Here is a 24,472-nt window from a genome sequence, read left to right as displayed (position 1 = left end):
AGTCACGCGCTTTTTGTTGTTAACCAAACCAAGTACTATATTGATGGCATAATAAGCGGTAAAAAGACGAATTTGCCCTTGTTCTTCGTAAACTGTTCTTCCCTCACGATGGAAAACGAGTTAACGACCGCGGATGTTTATGAGACTGCATCGCTTATCGGAAAAGACATAGAGCAAATAATTGAGTTGTATGGACATTCTGCTGTGGTGAACTTGATGCCGAAGGTCGTGGAGGTGTTAGAACAATTGGAAATCTGTGTTGGTGAACGTGAAAATTGCTTGTTAGAGTTAGAAGGAATGCGTTTACAAAACGAACGACTACTTGTTGAAGTGAAGAAGGAAGCAAGTTTAAGACGAACTTTGGACGAGGTTCAATATGATTATTAAATTACTTTTTGTGTCGTTTTGAATGGTTTCGCTTCCTATTTCCTGTATGCGATTAATCATGAAAATTGCAAATTGCCATTATCAAATATTTCCCTTGAGATTTTTGAAACAGCTACATTCGGCCGTAACAATATCCTTGTAACACAAAATTAGTGTCGTTTCTGGTAATTGCCTTGACGATCTAAAGCCGATAGAAATGTTGTATCACTTGTACGATATCATGATAAAGAAATGAAGCTTACAACTTTCATATTTGCTATAGTGCAAATAACTACTTAACAACTAAGTTCCAATGTTTTACAACATCTAAAATTGATCCCTAATCCAATCTCTAAACAATATGTCGGCCATAGGAACTATAAGATTGAGGCTATGGTTAAGGATCAATTCATCGGAATTATTAGCAATACAAATGGCTAAGCAAGGGCGATAAAAGCTTTGGAGAAAGGAGAGGGCACTGACATCACTTTCCTTGCAGTATTTGCATTCCGGTGATAAGAATGTGTGGTGTAATAAAAAGGTGCCCAATGTGTATGAGAAACAGGCTATAACATACGAGTCTTCTTCAGTGAGTTGATTGAACATGACGTCAGGAATTTTTCTTCTATAGTTTGAGCAGGAAGTTAACCACATTTTATTTTTGAAGCATACTAGTTAGCAGAGCGGTGACCGTCGAAATGTCTGGAGTCAGGAATTTTTCTTCTATAGTTTGAGCAGGAAGTTAACCACATTTGATTTTTGAAGCATACTAGTTAGCAGAGCGGTGACCGTCGAAATGTCTGGAGTAATAGAAAGATTCTTAGTTTTCAATGAAATGTGACGCAGTCTATTGCTATTTGAAGATTTAGACATAGTAGACATTAGAAGAGATATCGAGATTTCTGACGTAGCTAAAGAAGGGAATGAACGCATGTCATGTAATTGCTTTAGGAGTATTATCAATACAAACAGCAAACAACGAGTGAAATTACTGCACTCAATAGCCTTCTAGAGAAACTTCGCGATGAAAACCAATCATTACACGACGAAGAAAAGGCTCATCAATTGGAAAAAAAGGGTTCGTCTTTCTTTGTTTTCAGCATGATACTGAAGTGTTTTGTAATTGGGCCGGGGGCATGAGGGTTACGTTGAGCACATTTTGTATCAAAATTGTTTTGATTGCTTACTGTCAACAGGAGAATCCAAGAAACTGACGTCCGCGGACATTGCTGTCTTACAGCAGATGAAATCGACTATTGATGATCAACGTGATGTTATTCGAAGTAAAAGTGCCGAGGTGAACAGCGTGAAAAGTGATTTAGAAGCGGTATAGTATGAATTCCTGCTTTCTTCGATCGTTAGCTATCTCATGTTGAAACGCATGAACTTGAAACTCGAGTTCATTTCATTTTAAAATAGTGAGAAATACACGAGTGTATTCATCTTACAATTTAGATCGAAAAAAATATAGAAATAGGCAGGGACTATAGAAACTTTTGAAAACTGAGGATGTTAAAATTTTTTGATTATGTTCTCTCTGAAAAACAATATTTTTTCCGATTTTAACAACAATTTGTCACCAACATATATTAATCCAAATAACCTTGTTTTTTTTTATACTTTACGCGAAATCCATCTTAAATGGTACAGCGGATAGGAATATGGATTAACTCACGCAGCTTTTTTTACATTCTATAAATGATCACAAATATTTTCCAAAATGTTTCTGTCGCTGTTCATTACAAACAAATGCCTTGAAAATTGCATCAATGTCTAATGCATAAAGCATATCTTTGTTAGCATGGCAATGAAATTCATTGTGGAGAACTAGTTTACCGAAGGAACAGCTGGAAAACACCAATTATTACTTTGAAAAATTTGCAAATTTTGCGGGTGTCCTCATTATATAAGACACCCGCTGTCTGAAAACTGCGGTGTCCATGCACCCGGACAGCCGCTGCTTCCTGAGCAGGTGAATGTGAATGAGAAAATACGTCTCGATCTCATTTTAGAGGAGCAGAGAAAAAGACCAGTGTATCTAAAATGTATTTTTAGATGGAAGAACAAATTGAGAGATTGGCGAATGTGAATGAAACAATACGTCGCAATCTCACGGTACAGAAATCACGAAACACGACACTTATTCAAGAAAAAGCAGATCTTGAGGCTGATATCAAAGTACTGAAACAGCAACTTACGAAAAATACGAACGTAGCCGATATTTCACGACTGCATAACGAGTTTCATACGAAAGTAAACAATGACGTTGGTAAATTGAACAAAAAAGAAAACGTCGAGGTTTCCCCACTCTCAAAAGATCCCAATAGACCACGGTTCACTTTGAAAGAAATGCAGAGAATATTGAAGGAAAGAAACGAGTTGAAAGAAAAAGTTATCACTTTGCAGGAGGACTTGGCATTTTACAAAAAAACCAAGTATGATTACAATTTTTCTATAAATTACAAGCGAAAGAGAAGGAAGTCCTTACAAAGTAGCTAAGATAGCGTATGGCAGTGTAGGTAGTGATGAATCAACAACAGAGAATGAAAAATTTTTTTGCACAACCCGCAGTGTGAAGAAAGAAAACATGTTGAATTGAGGAATAGCAATAGAGAATACGACCAGCTTAATTATACCTTCTTTAAATATAAACATTTGTTAGATAACGTGTGTCAGCGTAGACACTAACATGAACAAACTAAGAGAACCCGCTTGTCGTATCATATGGCTTCCATTCTCCAAGTAAGCAAATGAAACTGCTTTTATTGTACAATAAATACTGTCTTTGGTTGTTTATAGTGAGGATGAGGTTGATTCGGCCTCTTTAAAAATGAATATTTCATCGGATAAAACGAAGGGAAGAACAGAACGGCACTCTGGAATTTCGAAATTGTAAGCCCATCACATGAAGACAAAAGTGTTCACTTTGACTGATTTTTTATTGTACGTGGCTTTTATTTTTTCGTTAACGTTCAGGTTCAAATTCCTTTGGAAAGAAGATCAGAGAACTCCGCAAAAACCAGGAAACGTTTCCATTGACGACGTTGAAAGCCTTTAGACGTCCTTTTATTTTCGAAATGCTTGGCCTTCTGTGTTGTGAAATATGTCATTGGTTGAGTTGAATAAATCACATCTGGGTTTTTTGTAATCCACACAGGTCATTTATCTACTTTCTTTTTGATAAATGGAACCACGATCTTACTTCGAGCAAACCGTTTTCACCTAAATTTAATTGTCAAAAAGTATTTTAAGAATAGAAAAATCTTTTAGATTATGGAAAGTCTTCGGGTCGCAACTAGCTTTTTATATGACCTTTGTTCCTATTTAGCAAAACTCTTTATGTGCTCTCCCTCAATATACAATTATGTGTGAGACAAATGAGCGTTGTGTCTAAATTGTCTAATATATATGTGCTCTCTCTCTCTCTCTTTCTGTACATATTTATATATGTGTCTGTAAAAGATAAAAGTTTCTCCGGATTTTAAATGATTTTTATTGAGCTTTTGACTCGTTGCTTCGAGCCTTCATCAGAATGAGGATATTATATATTTCCACGTGCTTTTAGCTTGGAGACGCTTAGAGCGTCTAATTGGATTAGCGGGTGGATTAATGTGATTGGATGGGGTGAAATGCGTTGCCATGGGTTTTGGTGTATTGTGAATATGATTGGTGTTAATAATATTAGAGTGTCGTGTTGTAGTTTTGGTGTTGTTTGTAGTTTTTTTGTCCTTTTTCTTTAGTTGTGACTATATGATGGGTATGTCGATATTTCTGTTTATTGTGTCGTTGTCTTTACTGTACCAAGCTTCTTTAAATTCGCGTGCGTGTTTAGTCTGTGCGCGTCCGAGTACTTTAGCTTCTGTCCAGTCGAATGTGTGGTTATTTCCGTGGGTATGTTCTGCCGGATCTCGTCGTTTGGATCTCGTCGAAAGCTCAATAAAAATAATTTAAAGTCCGGAGAAACTTTTATCTTTTATGTATTAAATGCCTGGATTACCAATTTTCAAACTTATATATATGTGTGTATATATATTGATGAGAAGAAGAAAATATACAAAAACTACAATTTCATCGCGACAAGCCTGTTATATATATGTATATACACATAGACAGGGAGAGAGATAAAGAGCACATATATACAGAATTGTTGAAAGAATATAATGGTCAAAAGATCGCGTGCCCAGCATGGACTTTTAGAGCACACGACATTATATTTTTATATAAGCTGTTGAAAGAATATAATGGTCAGCAGATCACGTTCCCTTGCCTAGCCTTCATGCCAGAAATACTTTTCGTTCCCACGAGTGAATCATGGGAGTGGAAGGTTGTTTCGGATTAAGATGAACAAGTTTGTGGTGGTCATATTGCAAACTATTAAAATTATGGTTTGTAGCATCATCAAACAATGTTAGTGAGAAGTTATTTTACAAACAAATCGTGAACTGATTAATTATTAACATTGCGTTGTTTTCAGCAGTATTCACAAATCGCAAATACTTCATGAGACTAGATTTCTGTACTCTGAAAAAAAGGCATAACGTCTTCATAGATTATTTTTATTTAGAACGACGAATTATTTCAGCACCACGCCCCATGAGGGTTGCGTAAATGCTGGTTAAGACCCGTTATCAGATGAGAACCTCGTCGTTTTTTTACGTTTAAACTTTTCTACTTCATCAGTCCTTTCACAAATACGTATTCCTGCTCTTCGAAAATGCTGCTAGTGGTTTGTACTACTTAAAATGATGCCAGCCCAACGCTAGCTCAAGCAGCTCGACGCGTAATATAAAACCATTGTAATGGGCGCGCGATAGTTGACTAAGGTAAAGGTGTGATTTCCGTCTGACATGTGAGATGTGGAAACAATGCTGAAATGCACATTGCATACGGATGTACTAGAGGATACTTTCTCGGTCTTAGGTATAATTGCTTCGTCATTCTTCTTGATGTTTGTTTTGAGGATGACTTGAAACCGATGAAAAAAATTTCTATGAAGAGAAGAACGCTCTATTAAAGGTAAATGTCGTATTTTAATACGTAGATTATGTTTTGTTACAACATGTAGTGTTTGTTTAAGTATGTATTTCGCGTAGTCATGTTTGTGATGTAAGTTTGATGATCAAGGTAAAAGAAAGGTACACCAACAGCACACTTTTCCTAATCGCTGCAATTACCAACGCTTGGTGTCAACGATCTTATTTTTACGTTGTAATGAAAACGTGATTGTCGCAGCTGTTATCCCACGACGCAGCTGCTGTCTGATATGGTTCATTTGCATAAGACGCGCGTCGTCTTGGCATTGTTCTTTTCAATTTAACTCATCAAGTCCGACAAACATTAGATATTTTATGTTATTTTGCGAATGATTGTATATTAATATCATGGTCGTTTTAAGGTCTACAGCCGTATGATAATATAGGAGTATTAGACTGCTTCACTTTGATCGAGTTTACTCTCTCTTTGTTCTAGTTTACCCTGATGCGTATGATGATTGGTATTTCGTTTTTTTTACGTTCAGGGCTATCATCAATTCATCATACTTGTGCTGAAACGAATCTAGACAGCTCGCTTTACAAATAACGAAACGTGTGCCCAAGTAATTTTAGCAAATTTAGCAAATTTTATTACATTTTCGTTGAAAGTTCTCGCTCCCCTCTTACAATTTTCTCATGTCGGCTGTTGTACTATCGACTTAATGTTGCATTAAAAACAATTTAGCCATGGGCATTTTTTTGTTTCCTTGGGAACTAGCGTGATGAAAGATATGACACCAGGAAAGACTAAACTATACTACAAATGACAGAGGAAAATAACTGTTTTAATAAGTGGGATGTAGTGCCAATGGTTACCATCAGTGCTGTAGAAGGGGGTGGGGGAGGAGCCCCTTCTACCTTTGAAATGGGTAATTTTAAAAGGGCACTATTGACAAAAACGTCAAGAGAGCCCGCCATCTGATAAATTTAGTTCTACAGCACTGGTTACCATGGATTTAGTGTCATGAGTAGAAGTATTTTAAGCTAAAGAACAGGTGACCGACACGAGTGTTTTCTAAGTTTACGCCAGGGGGGGACTGTCAGCATTTTGTAGAAAAGGCTTCAAAAAATTTATAATAAGCTTAGGCGTGGGCATAAAAAGCATCAAAATTTCCGCTATTTGCACGCTTAAACCCTAAATAAAAAAAACTTTCAGCCTTAATAGACTAAATCAAGTAATCAACGGATTCTTATTGTCGGAAACTTAATCTTACTGTAGTCTTAGCGGCTTCCCTGAATTACATTTCTATCGAAAGAAAATTGTTAAAAGAACTTTCATGTTGTATGTTTTGATAAAAAGTCCTTTTTCAAAAATCCTCATCTCTAACCTCATCTCTAAGAGTTGTTTTCAAATCCACCCATGTTTTTTTCAAATCCACCCATGAGTGTAGTTGGCACGTGTAGCTATGGGAGTGAGATAGGATTAGACGATGGGGAGTTTTAATTTCACAATTCCCATCCCGTGTCTGGTGCTAACACTACTTGCAATGGTTTTAGGTTTGGCGTAGAAGCATTGGTGTAGGAAAATTGATAATGGGGTTGAGGGTCATTGTCATATGTATGCATTGATAAAAACACGTGATTTTTAACAATGCATATCTTGAATATATAGATATGAGCCCCCCCCCCTTCCCCAATTATCGATCTTCCTATGCCGATGTGTGGAAGGTTTTGTTGTCTGACCTAAATATGTATTTGTTTTGGGATTTTTACTTGAGAAAAGTTTGCTAAGCATGAAAGGAAACATGCTACGAAGAGAAGGTCCGTCTTGAGCTCGATATTTAAGACAAGAATATTTTCAAATATTATTTACCATCCGATCAAAGTTGCAAGCTTATTTTGACTCAGCTGTGAATTTGAAATGAATTCAAAATGTACGTACAAAAAAATTTCTTGAAGTTTTCTCAAATACTGAGTTCAAGGTGGACCTTTCCTTCGTGGCATGTTTCCTTTTGTGCATTGTTCTGGAATATTTCGAAGTTTGCCATCTGTAGTTGCAAAACAAGGCAACAGCAGGTTCTAAACATTAGTTTTGCCATTTGCTTGTAAGTTTTTTCCATTTGGATTTTGTTTTACTCATGCGTATTGTTTCAAGCCCTATGTTATTGCCAAAACCGGTTACAATTCAACATAAAAGAAGTTTTCTTTCCGTGTGTGTTGATCCTTAGCAATATTTTGTCGTTGACAACGTCTCCCTAAGTGACCACGATATATGCAACATTTTGTTATTTTTATATGGCTACCAGGCAGATGACTCTAAAAAATAGGTACGCTCCATCTTACCCTCATCCATCAAAGTTGGAATCAAAGTGCGTCAACATACCAAAATTTATGTATAACGTGTTCTTTTTGTCTAGGAAAGACTGCGCAATGAATCCCAAACCAAAAGTTAAGCATCGAGCAAGGTAATTGCTGCATAATTTCTTTACGAATGTCCATATATTATCATAGTGAATAAGAAAGTGTTATATCAGGAATATAGGCTTGGAAGGCAATCGTGATTGGTTATTGTTATTGTTATTGTAAGTCCTCATTCCGATCGTTTATTTTTTCATATTTTAATGAACGAAACACAAATACATGTTTCAAAACGAATGCAAACGTATTCTTTCAAAAGCTTGCTTTGAGTTGGGCAATTAAGCAATACCGCTTTGCACGTGTTTTTCATGTTAAAATATTTCTATTTATTAATTTTCTAACCTCGCCTAACAGAGACATCAACAGTTTAATTTCAACCATTGACTATGAATAATTTCACACAAGAATAGTTTCGAGAGATTCCAATCCCGCGCTAATAACCCAAGCAAATCGTGATTTTAAAACCTTGTGGGCAACAAAGTCGTTTGATATTCTTATTATATTTCGCCTATTGTATAAAATTGAATGTTTGGATCAAGAATCGTAAGTTTTTGCTTACTGAACATATAAATTGTCAGCGAACAAGTCGCTCAAGATTTTATCGTTTGCGTGGATAATTGTTAGAGGTAAATACGTTCAAGAAGTTTTAAATCTTTCTTTGTGTATTTGTACTCTGTATTTCATCGGTATTCACGCAAAATATATTCTCGAGTTTAGCTGCAGGTGATATTAGGCGTGTTTGCGAAAAGATTTAAAGATTACTGCGTGTGTTTTTAGTTGGTCGTGTTTCATTTTAAGGGGGTGTTGAATTAGGTTGTCGCATTGCAATTAGCGCCTTTGTAGTAATACATTTGCAATACTTTTGTTTAAAATACAACTATTAAGATACTTAGCTTGAATTAAATGATGCTTTGATGTTTCAATCATAACCTACCTCCAGCAAAACTGGCACAACACTTTATATTAATTGAACGTGTAAAGATACATTTCCGTATTTCGAAAGGGCTATAAAAGAACTCTATCGTTTTCTCTAAAGTTAATGTGAATGTACAAAACGAGGCACTAAAGATGCAAACGCTAGCTGTTGTTTTTAGTCGTAAACTTACACGTTTAAGAAACAATCTTGATAAAGTTCTCACGATTGTCATTACTTCCAACTGTGGGAGAGAATGTGCATTTTAATAAAATTTACATGTATAATCTTGCTATCGAGCTGTGACTTTCACGTTTTTACTGGCGATTTGCACGGCATTGGAGTTTGTTTCAAACTGTTAGTGATGAACTGTTCTAGTACGTTGTCGAAATACAATTGCTTGCTTTTGAATATTTTCTCTACGGTCACCTCCATCAGTCCAAATCTCATGTGAATGCACAAAAGACAAAACAAGAAACAAAAAATATAAACACTAGCTGTTGTTTTAAATCGTTAACTTACATGTTTAAGAAATAATCGTGATCAAGTTCTCACGATTGTCTTCACTTCCAACTGTGGGAGAGAATGTGCATTTGAATAAAATTTACATGTATAATGTCGCTCGTGAGTTGTGACTTGCACGTTTTTACTTGTAATTTCCATGACACCCGGAGTTTGCTTGTGATGTAATAATAAAATTCTCGTCGAGATAAAAATTGCCTGCTTCTAGACGTCTTTTTATACGGTCAGCTCCATTTAGTCATTGCAATTTAAAATTTTTTTATTGTTCTTTTGTTGTCTGTATGAGTACCGTATAAGTACAGTTATATTAAAAAAGAGTCAGCAACTTCGTCTTGCATCGTTCGGCTTCCCCTTTCCTCTTTTTAAAGGAAACGGTGAAAACAATGCTCAAAAAGAACGACTAAAATGGCAATTAAACATTTTCTGATTACTTCTATTGTTCCTGGTAAAGAGACTAAACGTATTGCGACAGAATGATGTCCTAATATTTTCGTATGTGCCAACGAAATGAAATCAATATTTACAATCGTTCAGTGTGAGCCCCATCCATGAATCCATGGTCATTTATTAAAAGCTGGGTTGAATTTTTTCTAATCGAAAATACCTGATGTATCTTGTGACTGTCTTTAGCCAACGCGCTTTATACTTATGCTCCACAAGCCAATATCAGAGCAAAGAGGCCACTTCAGCGACGTGCATAAATGTTTAAAATAATTGGGCAGATTGTACGCATGCCAATACTTCATGAAATGCGATTCCGGTTCATATTTTGGCTGCCGTCTCGTTTGTTATCTTCTTAATGGATTGTGGTTGACTTTAGGACAATATTTACCCAACTTACAGCCGGCTACAACTACAGTTAATCCTTACTAAATCGTAATTTCCTTTCTGTGACAATAAACGAACCCACGAATGTGAAATGGAGTCGATATTTTGCGAACAAGTCGATATGTACGAGCGCAATTTAACAAGCAAATTACGACCGTACGAGTAAGTGTTGAGAAATGTTTAATTGTTGCGCGTTTAGTGTAACGAAATGATTAATGTAGGCTATGGAATAGCTTTGTTGTAAACGGTGTTATTTTTGAAGAGGAATTCTGTTCCATACTCCAGAACTGACACTGGACTTTTTTGTTTAAAATATCGAGCTATATTATTTAGTGTTAGGGCACATGTTCGAAAATACATTAAATGCTTGTCAATTTTTTACGTTGAACAGCAGCGGACTGTAGAAAGCTGCCATTCGCCATCTTATTATATATTCAAGCTTATTTGGATGACGTTCATTCGAAAAACTTAAGTTCTACCTTTTGAAAAATATTGAATGAAACCAAAGCTGTTCGAGGCTCTCCACTGTAAATTTTGAAGCCTGGTTAAACCAATATTATCGACTAGGAAACCGTCGTTTTTAAAGCGTTATTTTGTTGGCAAGCTTTCATTTGTTATGCAGTTTGAAAAGTCTTACATATTTACCTGCCGTAGACTCTCAACGTCTTTCTCGTTTACGATACTGAGTTTATACCCCATCTCTCATATTACTGAGGAGGTTAAGTGCTTAGCAAATTTTCTATTGATGCATGACTCCCTGCTTGATTTCTTTCGAAACTAAATGAAATTGAATTGCCTACCCACGGTGAAACAAAAGCCAGTGAACCGATTCTCTGACTACAGTCCACTGGGCAAACTTTTTGTATTGTATTATAGTTATGTGTTTAAAAATGAAAATTTGTTTGCTCCGTTCATAATTTTCGCTTCAGCATGGTAATAATTTGTTTAACAAAGACTTTATTTGAATTATTTTATTGATTATTTTATTCAACGTGAACATACACCGTCGTTTTGATGTTTTTACACGAAAATGAGTTTGAGCTCGGGCAAGTGAAATTTTGCAGCGCGTTTCTACGCAATAAGCTGTGTTCAATTGAGTGCTATTTTAACAAGTAAACATATCTGAACCATGACGAGCAATTTTTGCACCCCAGGTTGTTTTTTGTTCGTAAAGTTATTCACATCGGTCCAGACGCTTTTAGATTCTTCTTTGGCCGACGTCACGTGATTTTCGGGACTGATTTCAGTCTTGACGATGCATAACTAGAATATTTCTCGTACCTTGGAGAACTTCAGTTAACTGCGTAAAGTGGTCCATGCTTAAGGCTTTTAAAAATCATTGTTTCAATATGGTTTTCACAATTTAATGCGTAAAAGTTGTATGAATGAAGAACAGAGAGTGACAGCTGTCTTTTCATTACGTAAATTTGAACTAAAGTAAACTGTCTGTGTGGGAAGAGTTATAAATGAACAATGGAGAACAAGTATGTAATCTTCGCTTTTCAATGAAAGCATAAACTGAGTTAACTTCACTGTCGTCTATCCGATTTTCACTCTTCCTATGAGAAAAATGGAGCTGTTAGCTTAAATTATTTCACTACTTTCTAGGCGTTACGAGAAATCAAACAATGCTGTCACAATCAACAATGAGACGCGAGAATCATTAACTTCGAACTGTTCTCCCCGTTCATCGTTAAATGTGGACGACATTCTCTACGAAGTGAAAAGTCTAGAGCAACAACTTGCTTCCGTTGAAGAGGAAAGAGACGAGTATAAAGACGAAGTTGCGTTCTTAAAGTATCAACTCTCCTATCGGACGCAAATTCAAACACTTCAGAAAGAAATGAGCCAGAAAAAGACGGTCGAATTGCAAGAAAAACCGAAAAGTACACACAATTCAAAGTCTGTTCGTTTTGCAGCGAACGTTACTTTCGATGACCAGGAATTTTCCGAAGATGAAGATGTTATTGATGGAATCGCGCGCACGGATTTGCAAGAATCGAAACAAACGGTTTTCAATGAACAGGATTATGAACGTTTGCGCGCTGAAACAGATGAGTTGCGTGACGTTTTGTGGGATTTCTATCAGGATGACAAGATCGTGGGTGAAAAACAATGGGGCTTACTCATTGGTGATGTACGCAACGATCCTTCTGAATCCCTAAGTTCATTGGTATGCAGGGTGCTGGTTAGTTATGAAAAACTAGTAGAAGAATATGGAATCCTCGAAGAAGAGAAATCGAAACTTTATGAAGAGAAGATTCAACTTTCCAACTCTATGGCAAAGTTGCGGGAGCAATTTAACGACGCTGTCGACTCAAATATCGAAGAAATCGAGGATTTAAACGCACAAAATGAACATCTTAGTTCCCACGTGAATACGATCAAAGCGAAGAACACAGAAAGTGAAAACGCATTAATAAAAGCGCGTGGAGAGCACGTCGATCGTTTAAAACAAATAATAAAATCATCGAAGGATTCGAGTTTTGAGAAACTTTTGAACACTATAAAGAGTGACTTAATACAAGCAGAAAACGAGTTGAAAGAAGCAAAAGATTCAATGAAACTTGATGGTAATAAGAACAAAGTGAAGCGTGTACAATCCTTGCCACTGGATCTTGGCAATAGTTTAGACAAAAATAAAGAACGCTTTGGCCTTTTGCGAGAGCTGAACACTTGCAAAAGCTTGCAAGAATCACAACGTGAACTAATTTCGAAAAATTTAGACGAGAAACTCGCATTGGAAACCGAAGTTGCCGAACTTAGGAGGCAGATTGTTTTGCTAAGAGCTGAACGTAAAGTGGCTCTTAAAACCACATCGAAAATGTGCCAGACAGATCTTCATGAAGCTAGTATAAAGGAAAATGGGGAAAGTGACGACGATCTTACTCGAAAACTTCGAGATCTTGAGAAGAAATTGGAGCAGGTCAAAGAAGAGAATTTGGTTCTCGTTCGCGAAAAAACATCCTTGTTGATGTCATTTGATGCGAATATTGAGAAAAGAGATGCTTTAGATAAAGAGTTAGCAGCTTTACAGGAGAAGATGAAACAAAATGGAGGATCAAACTCAGTGGTTGAGGTGAAAACTGTTGGCACAAATACGAAATCGGAAAAAGGATTTCAAGCTGGATACAAGGGCATCTCGGAAGCTAAAGTAGGTCTCTTTTGCTCTTTCTTGGTGAGGTGATGTACATACGTAGTAATATCAAAAGTCTCTTTGTCACAAACTCGTCTCATTCTCCTGATAAAGAGTCTTAACCGGAAATCCTTAGACGTTTTTCACTTACACGGTGGCTGTCATTTGTTTTCACATACCAGACCATTTTCTATTTGTAACGACTGCCATTATAGTTACATGAAACATTATAGCCATCTTTCAAGCTGCCCTGAATCAATAATTGTGTGTTTATTTATATAAGTCAATGCCTCTCAGACGCAACCTTGCTGCTGCAGGTCGTTTCAAGTGTCCTTCTACTCATTATCATTTTGAATTTTTGTTAAAATAATGTCGAGTTCCTTATTTTGAATGAATCCAATCCAGTTGATCCAAACGCAGTAGAAATGGTTTTCACAAGATAAAACGAAGAAACTTGAAGCGTTTCACATTGTTTTAAATCACGACGTATTGATGCAATAAAAATTGGATTATTACATTTCAGCAAATGTTCTGATTAAAATAAGCATCCGTTGAAGTTCTATCATAAAAAACATAATTTTTTTGTTATCGTCATCTCTAGGAGGACATTGAGAAACTTCGTGTTCTTGGGCAAGATAAACACGTAACGATGTTGCTTCGTGAGATTGAAGCACTAAAGGAGAAACTTCAGAAATCGGAAGATATGGCGAAAACGTTGCAAAATTGTCTTAAAGATCTGACCGACGAGAAAAACGATTTGCTGGACTCCATAGAGGATTTAAATGAAGAGAGGGCCGAACTGCAGGATAGCAGGTTGCTCAATTTTACTCTTGCTGTAATGGCATTTTATTGCAATACATGTTTTATTTTTTCAGCCCTATATACAAATACATTGCATACTTGCATACAGGGCTGCATAAAACATCTTATTCTCTTCGACTACAAGACCAGCGAAAATATTTTCTGCCAAAAATAAGGCTCGTGGAAATTTTCACTCAACCAATATGAATGAAATATTTGCACCAATCACTTCTGTTAAATGCACAGTAGATGAAGAAATGACCTTTTCTCACTATCTTCTGACTTTCTGAGTGCTGAGACTGTTGTCTGGCTGGCAGTTTGCCTATAAATGCATAAAGCTTATTCTTCCTTTATATTTTCGCTTTCTATGTCAATCCAGTTTTTTTGTCTTAGAGAATTAACTTTTTGCATTTTTAACAAATTTTTTTCTGTGACCAATTGTCCTGCAGTCCGCTATATTATGCAGCCCTGATTTCATATGTGTGAAAGATCGCGCAATTTGACTACTCTCTGTCTCTTTTGTTTGGAAGGTCTTATTCTTAGTCAAATAGGTATTATAGTGGCAAAAATTGTTGAGGAATTGGGATTTAAATCTTTCGATTAGAATTTTTTGGTCACGTGTATGTTCTTTTTCGCACTTCTTAGAATTTTTGAAGCACTTTTCTCTTCGTTTATTTTTTACTTTTTCCATTTTTTTTTACGATTTTCAAGGTCAAAACTTGAAAAGTTGCTGAGTGAAAATACGAAAGAGAAAAGCGTCTTGGACGGTATTAATAAAGTCGAACAGAAAAAAAGTAAAGTTCACGAGAGTTTGGAGATGGGAAAAGCCAAACTTGTCCAACTTCATTTGAAAGTTCTCGGAATTTTATCTCTGTGCAATGGAGAGAAAAAAGAACACAAGCAAAAGAGTGTTCACACGAAGAGTTCAGTTGACGTTTTGATCAGGTGAGATATAATGCTTTGTTTATGTAAAACGTTTAGAAATAATGGAGAGTATTTTTTTTTACAGCACACTGTTTTCCTCGGTAGAAAAACTTAGTGAAACAATCGCATCGTTCATGCAAGCTCACGAGAAATCTTCTGGCGAATCACAAAGTAGTAGAGAGGATCTTGAAAAACAAATGAAAAATTTTACAAGAAAACGTGACGATGTGCAGAAGTCTTTTGACGAAGTTAAGAAAGAACTACAATTGTCACGAAGTGATTACCAAAAGCTCACGACTGAACTTGGAGTTCTCCAAGAAGATCTCAAGACTACCATTTTGGATCGGGACGAGCTGCTGGAATTACTGGATGGAATGGCTTGCGAGAACGGTACGGGTGACGGAAAACAAGAATTAGAAAAAAGAGTCGAGCGGATTCGTGTAAGGAATAAGTCAGATGGACTTAAAATTAATGAACGCAGTAATTTGAAAGTCGTGCAAGAGGAACCTATGATAGCAAAAAAGGCTAACATAGATTACGCTGCGTTTAACGATTTCAAGGAAGAGGATGGTGGTGACACGGAAGCACTGGTGGAGGAAAACCAAAAATTGAAAGAAATTATCGAAAGTATGTTGGATGTTCAAAAGAAAATGGAAGCTGTGTTAAGCACTCTTTCTGACGCGAACGATAAATTTAAGGAAGGTTTGTATTAACATTGACTATTTTGTCAGTTAAGTAAAGGCAGCATTCCCTATGAAATCGTGTTACGCGTTCATTTCTTTGCAAGTAACTGTGAAGCTGTTTGTATGTTGATTTCTTGTAATTTTTATGTGTGTAATGTTATCTTTTAAACGGTTTAGAAGCATCGTTGAAACAGGCGAGACAGGTTAATGTCCACAGCATCAAGAAATGTTTTGAAATAGAACCCATCGGCTCAGAGTCCTTAACCAAAGAATACAAGAATGCAGAGTTTAACCGTCTTTACAAAGCTATAAGAAGTACAAACGAAGTCCTTAGCGTGAATTTACACCGACTGCAAGATGAAAAAACGCGAACCGAGCATTTGCAGAAGTCTTTTGTTGATTTGAAAGAAGAAAACACGGCCCTTACAAATCGTGTTGAGGAATTGGCGAAGGAAAAGAAAAACACAGATATGGATATTTTGAACTTGCAGAACAAGTTGAAAATTTCTGAAAAGCAGCTCGAAAAGTCGAACAACGAGCAAAAATACTTGGAGGGTATTTCAGATGAAAATAACGGTCGTGTAAAGGATTTGAAGTTTCAAGTTGACTCGATTACTGAAATAAACCAGGACCTACGAGAGACGAATTCCAGTCTGAGCGCTTCAGTAAAAGACTACGAGAAGAAAATGTCGACTCTGACAGATAGATTAAGCAAATTGGAGTTAGAACAAGGGGATTTGAGAAAAGCCAATCAGAAGATGGAGAATCAATTAACCGAGCTGGACATACTAAGAAATAAACTCGAATCTGAAGTATCAGAGCTTTCTGCACAGAAGACTGAACTCCAGAAACATTTGAAGGAGGAGCAAGACTTGAAGACCAATATTGAGTCCCAACTAAGTCAGTCAAGAACAATGATATCGTCGCTAGGTGATGAAATATCACAACTCAAAGAGAAAATCAGCGAGCTTGAAAAGAGCCTGGGGTCTAGCGAAAAGCAATTAGGGTCTAGTGAAGCGTGCGAGTCATTACGTACAGATAAGGAGATGGAGAACAATTCATCAGAGAGAGAGAAACGAGTTGGTGAACTTGAAAACGAAGTTTCTCGTCTTGAGAAAGAATTACAAAACTCACAACGTTACGTCAAAGCAGTTAGTCAAGAGAACGACTTACTTCGTGATTCTTTATCAGAATGGGAACGTAATGCTGGAATAATGCAAGAACACTTACATCAACTTTCCGAAGATGCCGAAAATCATAATCTCGGCGACGCTGTAAACAAAACCGAAACAACAACTGAAACAACAAATGTGAATAAGGTATGCTCATATTTGTATAAACGTCATTGTTTACTTGACATAGTAAACTGAACAACTAGATAACCTTGTTATCGGTCATTACCATGTATGCGTCTCGTCGAGTCAATTAGTTCATCTATTTTTATCATTCATTGTACATTCGACTGCTACTCCTTGAGAGTGGGTAATTGCCCGAGACTTCAAGAGTTTTAGTAAGTATTGGTACAATGTACAGGGAACTTTTCGACTTTGTGTTTGAATTTGGTTTGAAAGGAAGACGATAACGTTGGCAGCGTAGGTTTAGAATCTCTCTTGATCTTTATAAATTTCTTTGTTCACCGATAGACTGTTTTGTTTCATGATTGTACATATACAAGTCGGTGAATATTTCGTTCCAACGTTGATTAACCAACGCATAACAAACATTCACTATCAATGATAGAGAAAAAACCATCTTATTATTTGGTTGCTTAGTATTATGGCATTTAAATTAGCGTTGTACGTTCGTCGCGTCTCAATGTTTACTTAGAAGTAGAGATTTGGTGATAGTTGAAAATGCGATCGCACTATTTTCGTTCGTTCTCGAATAATGCTAAGGTTTTGTAGATAATCAACTAAATCAAGTGCACGTTTGTACGAACTGTGGCGAAATTTTGTTTCTTAAATTTTCGATTGTGGTTGGCGTTCGGGGGTGATTAACCGGCAATCTTCATCTTAATTGCTACAATAGTCTGCGTCAAAACATAGTTTGGAATGTATGGTATTTTGCAGCGATTGTTACGCCTACGTCGTCATGACTGAGGTCCGGAAAAATGAAAAATTTGCATAAACTCTTACGATATCATTGCGAGAACCGGCTTTTTCAATTTATCAACGTCGAGATAGGGATGTTTTTTTAGGCGGCGTTGCACAATGTCATTTTTCTTTCAATGGTTTTATATGAGAAACTACAGCCGCAAGATCGGAGATTTTATTGCATTTTCAACAGAAACATTCCAAGACGAGTTGTTACTATCATAATAATACATTATATTCGACTCTTGTCGAAAACTTGAGCAATACATTTCAACAAATTGGGTAAATTCAGGCTTTTTCAACAAATGTGTAATTTCAGGAATGTGAGAGGTACATGAGTTGCATGTGAGTAGCATGTGACATGCATTGGTGCAGCTGTCCCATTTCTTTATTCCTGTGATGCAAATATTCTGTGTTTACTGTCTGCACAAACAATATATTTGTAAAGAAATGTGCTGCATGACATAATTTGGAATTTGCACCCAGCGTGACTGAAGTTGCAGCAGGCCACGCTGCAGGTGTTATGCCCTGACAGTTTCACGCGTTAAAGTTATTAAATGTTTGTATAAATAACCGATAGGGTGTGTGGCAACATGTTTGCAACGACACATAACTGCCATATCGCAGTTCCTTGGATAATCTTGTCACAATGAGCAGATCAACAATCATCAGGAATTGGAAAAATTTGCTCCAAGTTTTTAATTGTTTTTAAAATAGATGAACGTCATTTAAATCAGACTGAATTACTCATGACGATTTGCATTATAATCATTAATATGTGTTTTAATAGACGGACCTCCAGAAATCAACTATCAAAATATTGTGTTAATTAGCAACTGTGATTAATATATAGTAGTGAGGTAGTTTTAAAGACATAGTTGCGGCAAAACAGCTTCATGAATTACTTGAAATTGCTTGAAATAAGACATTTTTATTTTATCTTATCCTATAAACGGCAGGTATTTAAGACTCTTTAAATACCCAGTGTGCAATGAACTGTGGTTATCTCCATTATTGACAAACAAAAGTAGAACAGTCTTTAAGGAACTTGGATAACGTTTGCCACAGTAGAGGAAGCTCTGTTAAGGTCGTTATGAATGATGACGAGTGACTCTGACACTCTGTTAAGGTCACTCTGTTGTTATATTCATGAAGGACTATGCGAACGAGAACTGAGAACAGTGTTTTGCAATGTACGTTGTCACTCTGTTAGCTCACCCTTTTAAGGTAGTGATAAATGATTACGAGAGAACGAGAAGAGTGTTTTGCAGTGTACCTACATTATGACCTTGTATAACGTGTGTCAACAGTGGTAGTAATACATAGACAAGAAAAATGACCCTAAATCTTAATCCTATTGTTATTCTAGGATAAATCAGCCAAAACCTTCGAAGTAATGGAGGCTGAAATGGATGCAGTAAATGAACAGTTCAAGACGCTTACGACTGACAACAAAAACCTCAAAGACGAACTTGCTTCCCTCAAGAAGGAAAATACAGCTTCTCGCAACAAAAATACTGAACTGTCAACATTGAATGAGAAACTATCGAAGGAATTAGATAAAAAGAACAAGGAAAACAGCAAGCTTATCAAAGATAACAAAGAATCGCGCTCCAAGAAAAAAAGCGAAAAATTTGAAAAGGAAAGAAGCATGCTTCAAAGTAATGTCGATAAACTAAACTCGGAAAACAACATGCTGAAAAAGAGTCTGATAAACACTTTTGACGAAGAAAAGAGAATCAGCGAAAGTCTAATGAAGATCTTAGATGGAACGAAAGTATGGAGACAGAATAGCGAAGAATCGAAAGTTAATGGTGACGATTTCTCCGACTTGTCTAGTCTTTCTGCTAGCAAACCGGATCTCATTCGAGACTCGACCGAACCTAAGGACGACAACATGATCGCTGAACACCGTAAATACCTCAATGACATGTCAGCGATAGAAAATAACGAGACCGAAGCTGATGTTAAGGACCTACTGGGGAATTTGTTGAAAGGACAATACAATTTGAAAAACTATTGCAACGAGGTAGCGAAAGCTTTTAAAGAAAGATGCACAATGAAAGATGAAGTGGACGGAGGCTCTACGATAAATGATGACTTAAAAGATGCAAAAGCTGAAATAGAACGCCTTGGTGAACGAAACAAAGAGTTGGAAGGCAACGGAGAGAAATTTGAAAAGCTTCAAGCAGTATTTCGAGCATTGGTTCTCCTTGTCAACGACAAAAAAGGCGCGGAGAAAAAAAGCGGTCAAGTGACGGAGGGACCGACTCGTATCGTTGACTACATAAAGAACATAAAAACTCAACACGCAAAATTAACCGAGGAGAAGGAGAATTTAGAAAAGAATGTTGTGGACCTTCAGCATGAGATAAAAGAACATGAAGCAAGAGCCAAGCAACAGCAGAGTAAAAATAGCACGAAAAACGTTTCGTCGGTGAAGAAGGATATAAGCGAAGATAAGGAGAAGGTTTTGAACAAACTGTTACTTTCAACTGCCAGAAACAAAGCGAGACTTTTGGAGAAGCTTCATGAAATCTTTGACGAGCTTTCCGAAGTAAGTTGGAAATTTGAAAAGGAGAACGTCGAAACGGGCTCAAATCTCGAGAAAATTCGTAATGAGTTGTCTGAATCCATCAAGCACGTCGAACGTTTTAAAAAGTCCATTGCGCATGACCGACCTGTGACCGCTATTGCCGATTCTGTCGAAGAGAAGGATCCGAATTTAGAGCTTGCAAAAGAAAATGAAGAGCTTCTGGGACGAATAAGCACAATGCAGTCCTCAAGGCGACGTGAAGCTAAGGATCACAAAGATGAACTACTGAAAATGGAGAAAGACAAAGTGGAAGCGTTAAAAGCTGAGGAGGTTAAGTGGAAAGAGGAGATAGCTACAGTTCGTGACGATCTCGAGAAAAAAATGAAAGAAAAAGACCAAGCTGCCAATGAAGTGAAAAGGTCGTTGAAAGAAGAGCTGAGTCAGTCAAAGCTTGAAGTAAGAAGAGTTTCTGATGAGCACGAGGCTACCGAAAGAACAGCCCGCATTGCCTCTGAAAAATTCGAAAAACAACTAAAATCTTTGAAAACAGAGATGGATGAAAAACTTCTCGAGAATGAAACAAAACTGCGCAAAGCTGAAATGGACCTCAAAGAAGCTGCTGAAATCTCGGAGAGAGAAATCTCAAAGCTTCGTAAAAATTTGGCGGATGTGGATGACGAACTGCGTATTCTAACGGAGGAAAAAACAAAGTTATTGAGCGATCTTGAAAGCATAAAACACGACTCGACGACTTCAAAGCAAGAAGTTGAAAAACTCAAAGTGACCCTGGACATTGCACATCAAGAGTCGAACGAAATTGAAGAAAAATTGCAAAGGACAATTATGCAACAGAAGGACCGATTTGAAATTGCGATAAGAAATTCCGAAGAAAATCATGAAGAGGAGAAGGAAAGATTGAAATATGAAATATCAAAACTGGAACGTGAGCTCGAGAATAATCAACAGCAAAAGATGAATGGGGGCAACGTCGGATCAAGACGTAACGGAAGCAAAACTGCAAGTACTATTAGACATAATCAGATTGAAAAGTCCCGGATGGTTAATACTACGGAAAATGTTGCATCGGCTTACCCTGTTAACAAAGGACATCAGAAATCCGTTGAACCGCAGAAGAAAAGATCCGTAAATGGTAGAGAAGCTCAGACCTCAAATGTAAGCAAGCCACGTGTCAAGGACCAATTCATGAGTACCGACGGGCGTGGTCAGATTACACGTGATCAGTATTCCGCACGTGACAAAGCCACCTCTCGTGACCTTGCCGAGCGTAATGACCCCAATAGGAAAGCGATGGAAAACACACGTAACACAACAGAAATTGTTGTAGAGGCTTATCCTGCCCGTCAACCTGTTCCAAACAGTCAATCAGAAATTAAAGGAGAGAAGAAAAGGTTTGTGCAAAAAGATCCACCTAAATATCAGTCTAACAGTAATTCTCCCAGAGAACCTTTCGCACTAACAATACCTCGGGGACAGCAACATGCTGCCTCTAAACCCAATGCTACTCTGCCTCAAGTCACAATGGAGGGGGAAGGAAAGTCATCTGAAGCACGTCGTACAGTTAAAACTGACAGACATGGCTTTCAAGATCAAGCTCAGTCTGCAAATACGAATGTCTTTCGTCAACCTTCGACGGGATCGGACGATGTATTCATGACGAACCAATTCAGAGCCAAATCAAATGCGAATTCCCACGGAAACAAGACCGGAGATTCAGATAATTCGACGAAGCAAATTAAACCCAATATTTTGCGAGAACAGCAACAGCAATTACCGAAGAGTTATGTTTAACAATGAAAAGTGACTGTCCTGCAAATGTGTATTGCCTTTGAAGGTAATGGAATTTGCATTGTTTCAATCGCAAAAGTAATTAATATAATGCTAAAAAAGAAGGAGAGCTGTCTCGTTTTTCATCACTCAACTACAGTATTTGATATTTTCCACTAACACACTTTTTAACTCATTTAATTATTAAAGCTTTTGGCAAAGCTAAATTTTTGCACATGACAATCATTATAAATACTTATCTTCACATTTTTTCTAATAAGTTTAGAAAGTTGTTGTAAATTATTCTGGTGTTTTTATAGAGCAATTGAACAATCCAAAACACAAATCGTAAATATGTAAAACACTTTATAGATATATATATTTATACATCCAATAAGTATGTAGACCTTTCGACAATGTATGTTTTTGTATGCTTTGTGTCCATTAGGTGAACTAATCTTGACTACTATCTTTTTTGTGTATTCACGCCTCACGCAAAATATATTAAAGAGTTAATGAGACTATAAAATTTGTATGTTCTTGAAACACCAATAGTTTTTAAGGGGAAACTTTGTGTGAGAATGATTTACTTCTCATCTACTACAATTTGATTCGTCATGAGTAAGAAGTGGCCTTGTAACCTAACAGCGCTTGAGTTTCGTGAAAATTACCTTACAACAGTAAAACGTCACTCCTCCGTGTCGTGGAAAGGTATAGCTTTGTGTACGAAGGGGGGGAGGGTGGGGGTGGATTGACAAGATGAAATAAAAGTGTTGAATTCATTTTCCCTTATTAGAGTATCAGTTTCAGTGCAGTGGTGTCGAAGACGATCACTGCCACTGAAAGTTATTCAATTTTTAGGACAATTGCTTCTTTTGTTTATCAGAGTTCAGTAATCCAGAGACTTCAAATTTTACGCGCCGAATGTGTATATCGTCGTCATTTCTAACGATGACTTCCTAAGTTGTCTTACTATTTATGCACTGTTACTGCATCAGCTAAAGTAAGGCAAGATAACGGCAATTAATAACTTTTCGAGACATGTTATGCATGCTTATAATCGAGTCTATCAGTTTAGACCATTAGACAAATTTGTCCAGCGTCGTGCAGTTTCAGACAATCTTCAGCAGCAATTAAATAACAGATATTGATTTCTAGCGCGCATGCATAAAATTAGCCACTAGAGTCTGATACATGTAGCGAAAATATTTGAAAACACTTGATATTTTTTGCAAAAAATCAGTGCTTGTAAGTTCATCATTAGTTACTCAAAACTGAATTGGAAAAAAGTGTTAAAAAAGGCGAATCCGACACTTCGCTGCTGCCCAATTTTGCCGGTATTTTGTAATTATACGCTACATAAATTACATGTCAACGTTTGTCCAATCAAAATAAAGTGTTTCGTGGCGGGCAAGGTCAAAATGGCCACGCTATTTCCCACATTATGGCTTTGCAAAGGTATTTCAAACTGAAAGGTATTTGATGGTTTCAAACTCTACTATTCGTGGTTTTATACATTTCGTCGATAATTTGGTTTTCTACCATCTCAGTCGCTAAACAATTGGCTTATTGAAGTACTTGAAACGTAGCATACTCTGAAATAGTTTGACACTGATAGTTGTGGCAAAGCATAACAGTCCCCCAAAATCTGTTGGTATGTAATATTTGTTAAAAATTTCTATTTATTTTGTTCTTTTCATGAAAAATACTTGTGCATGTTCTGTGGCATTCACACAAATATGCGTCATAGGCCGTAGATTGACCAAACATTCAACATTGATTGATAAGGTAATATGTCAAGTATTTGATCTTGCAACGAGTTTTAAAACAGCCTTACACTCGCTTTTAAAGGCTTTATTGGGAGTCCCATGTGGGACAAAGGAAAAAGCAAGCTCATATCACGAATATTTAAATAATTTATCTGAATCAAGGACCATTGAGCTACTGTCAAAAGCAAGGAAGAAATCTCAATTTACTATTTATGGTATTTAAATATTTGAAACTTAGAATTTTCAAAATGTGACGAATCGTTTTATTCGGGCTCGTGAAACATTTCTCAATTTTTTTCAAATTTATATGATATGCCTGGGTCATCTTTTGCAGTTGTGCTGATAAAATAAAGCCATTTGGAGTGGATGTCATGAACACTACATCTAATATGTTAATTTATTGGTCTATAGTTCACGTGACTAAACAGATTGCTATGTGAAGTACAATTGTACATTCTGTGCCATCATCATCGTGATTATGACGTTTCAAACTCAACTTCTTTGTAACTTGACATTCCCTTCAAATTCAATGGTCCAAGTGCTCAATAAGTTCATGTACGGAAAATACAGCTCATATTTCGTAATATTGTTCACAAATTATTCAAATGTTTGGTATTTTGCTTGTTGTCTCACGAAATGATATTACTGAGCTCTGTGATACCTGACAGGTGTTCTTAAATAACGCGTTAGCTTATGAAATATTTCAACATTTATGAAACGTTTAA

General features: G+C 36.7%; 2 protein-coding genes and 1 long non-coding RNA gene across 7 annotated transcripts; 2 read left to right on the top strand and 1 right to left on the bottom strand.

Moving 5' to 3' along the window:
• Nucleotides 1-6: 6 nt before the first annotated feature.
• LOC124434701 (RILP-like protein 1) lies at nt 7-3,527 on the top strand. The gene is made up of 6 exons (XM_046984601.1): nt 7-369; nt 1,318-1,444; nt 1,563-1,693; nt 2,422-2,801; nt 3,166-3,258; nt 3,343-3,527. Exons 1-6 carry the CDS (start codon nt 109-111, stop codon nt 3,422-3,424), a joined length of 1,074 nt encoding a protein of 357 aa, XP_046840557.1. The 5' UTR covers nt 7-108; the 3' UTR covers nt 3,425-3,527.
• Nucleotides 3,528-4,719: 1,192 nt separating this feature from the next.
• Nucleotides 4,720-10,715, bottom strand: LOC124434724. Its single transcript, XR_006944870.1, has 2 exons — nt 10,666-10,715; nt 4,720-5,354 (listed from the first exon to the last, which is right to left on the bottom strand). It is a non-coding gene; the product is annotated as an uncharacterized LOC124434724 (long non-coding RNA).
• On the top strand, nt 5,249-22,507 carry LOC124434687 (uncharacterized protein PFB0765w-like). Of its 5 annotated transcripts, none has more exons than XM_046984571.1 (8): nt 5,249-5,382; nt 7,757-7,804; nt 11,629-13,174; nt 13,758-13,969; nt 14,669-14,902; nt 14,967-15,583; nt 15,742-16,883; nt 19,027-22,507. In XM_046984571.1, the coding sequence occupies exons 2-8, from the start codon at nt 7,770-7,772 to the stop codon at nt 22,000-22,002; spliced, it is 6,762 nt and encodes a 2,253-aa protein (XP_046840527.1). In that variant the 5' UTR covers nt 5,249-5,382; nt 7,757-7,769; the 3' UTR covers nt 22,003-22,507. The 5 variants fall into 5 exon arrangements, with proteins under 5 accessions (XP_046840527.1, XP_046840528.1, XP_046840530.1 ...); XM_046984572.1 differs by lacking the exon at nt 5,249-5,382 and adding an exon at nt 5,945-5,962; XM_046984574.1 differs by lacking the exons at nt 5,249-5,382; nt 7,757-7,804 and adding an exon at nt 7,968-8,383.
• The last annotated feature ends 1,965 nt before the right edge of the window (nt 22,508-24,472 follow it).

Source organism: Xenia sp. Carnegie-2017, unplaced genomic scaffold (assembly GCF_021976095.1).
Source record: "Xenia sp. Carnegie-2017 unplaced genomic scaffold, XeniaSp_v1 HiC_scaffold_14, whole genome shotgun sequence".
In the NCBI taxonomy this organism is placed as follows: Eukaryota; Metazoa; Cnidaria; class Anthozoa; order Malacalcyonacea; family Xeniidae; genus Xenia; species Xenia sp. Carnegie-2017.
The sequence above is the reverse complement of the archived record's forward strand: the minus strand, read 5'-3'. Positions and strand labels throughout refer to the sequence as shown.

Bases quoted from the DNA above. Each gene is read 5' to 3' on its own strand.
- LOC124434701 (XM_046984601.1), top strand. From the start codon at position 109: ATGGAAAACGAGTTAACGACCGCGGATGTTTATGAGACTGCATCGCTT. The intron at 370-1,317 runs GTTCAATATGAT...TAATTGCTTTAG, and splicing joins TAAGACGAACTTTGGACGAG to GAGTATTATCAATACAAACA. The intron at 2,802-3,165 runs GTATGATTACAA...GGTTGTTTATAG, and splicing joins GCATTTTACAAAAAAACCAA to TGAGGATGAGGTTGATTCGG.
- LOC124434687 (XM_046984570.1), top strand. From the start codon at position 10,112: ATGGAGTCGATATTTTGCGAACAAGTCGATATGTACGAGCGCAATTTA. The intron at 14,903-14,966 runs GTGAGATATAAT...TTTTTTTTACAG, and splicing joins TCAGTTGACGTTTTGATCAG to CACACTGTTTTCCTCGGTAG. The intron at 16,884-19,026 runs GTATGCTCATAT...TTGTTATTCTAG, and splicing joins AAACAACAAATGTGAATAAG to GATAAATCAGCCAAAACCTT.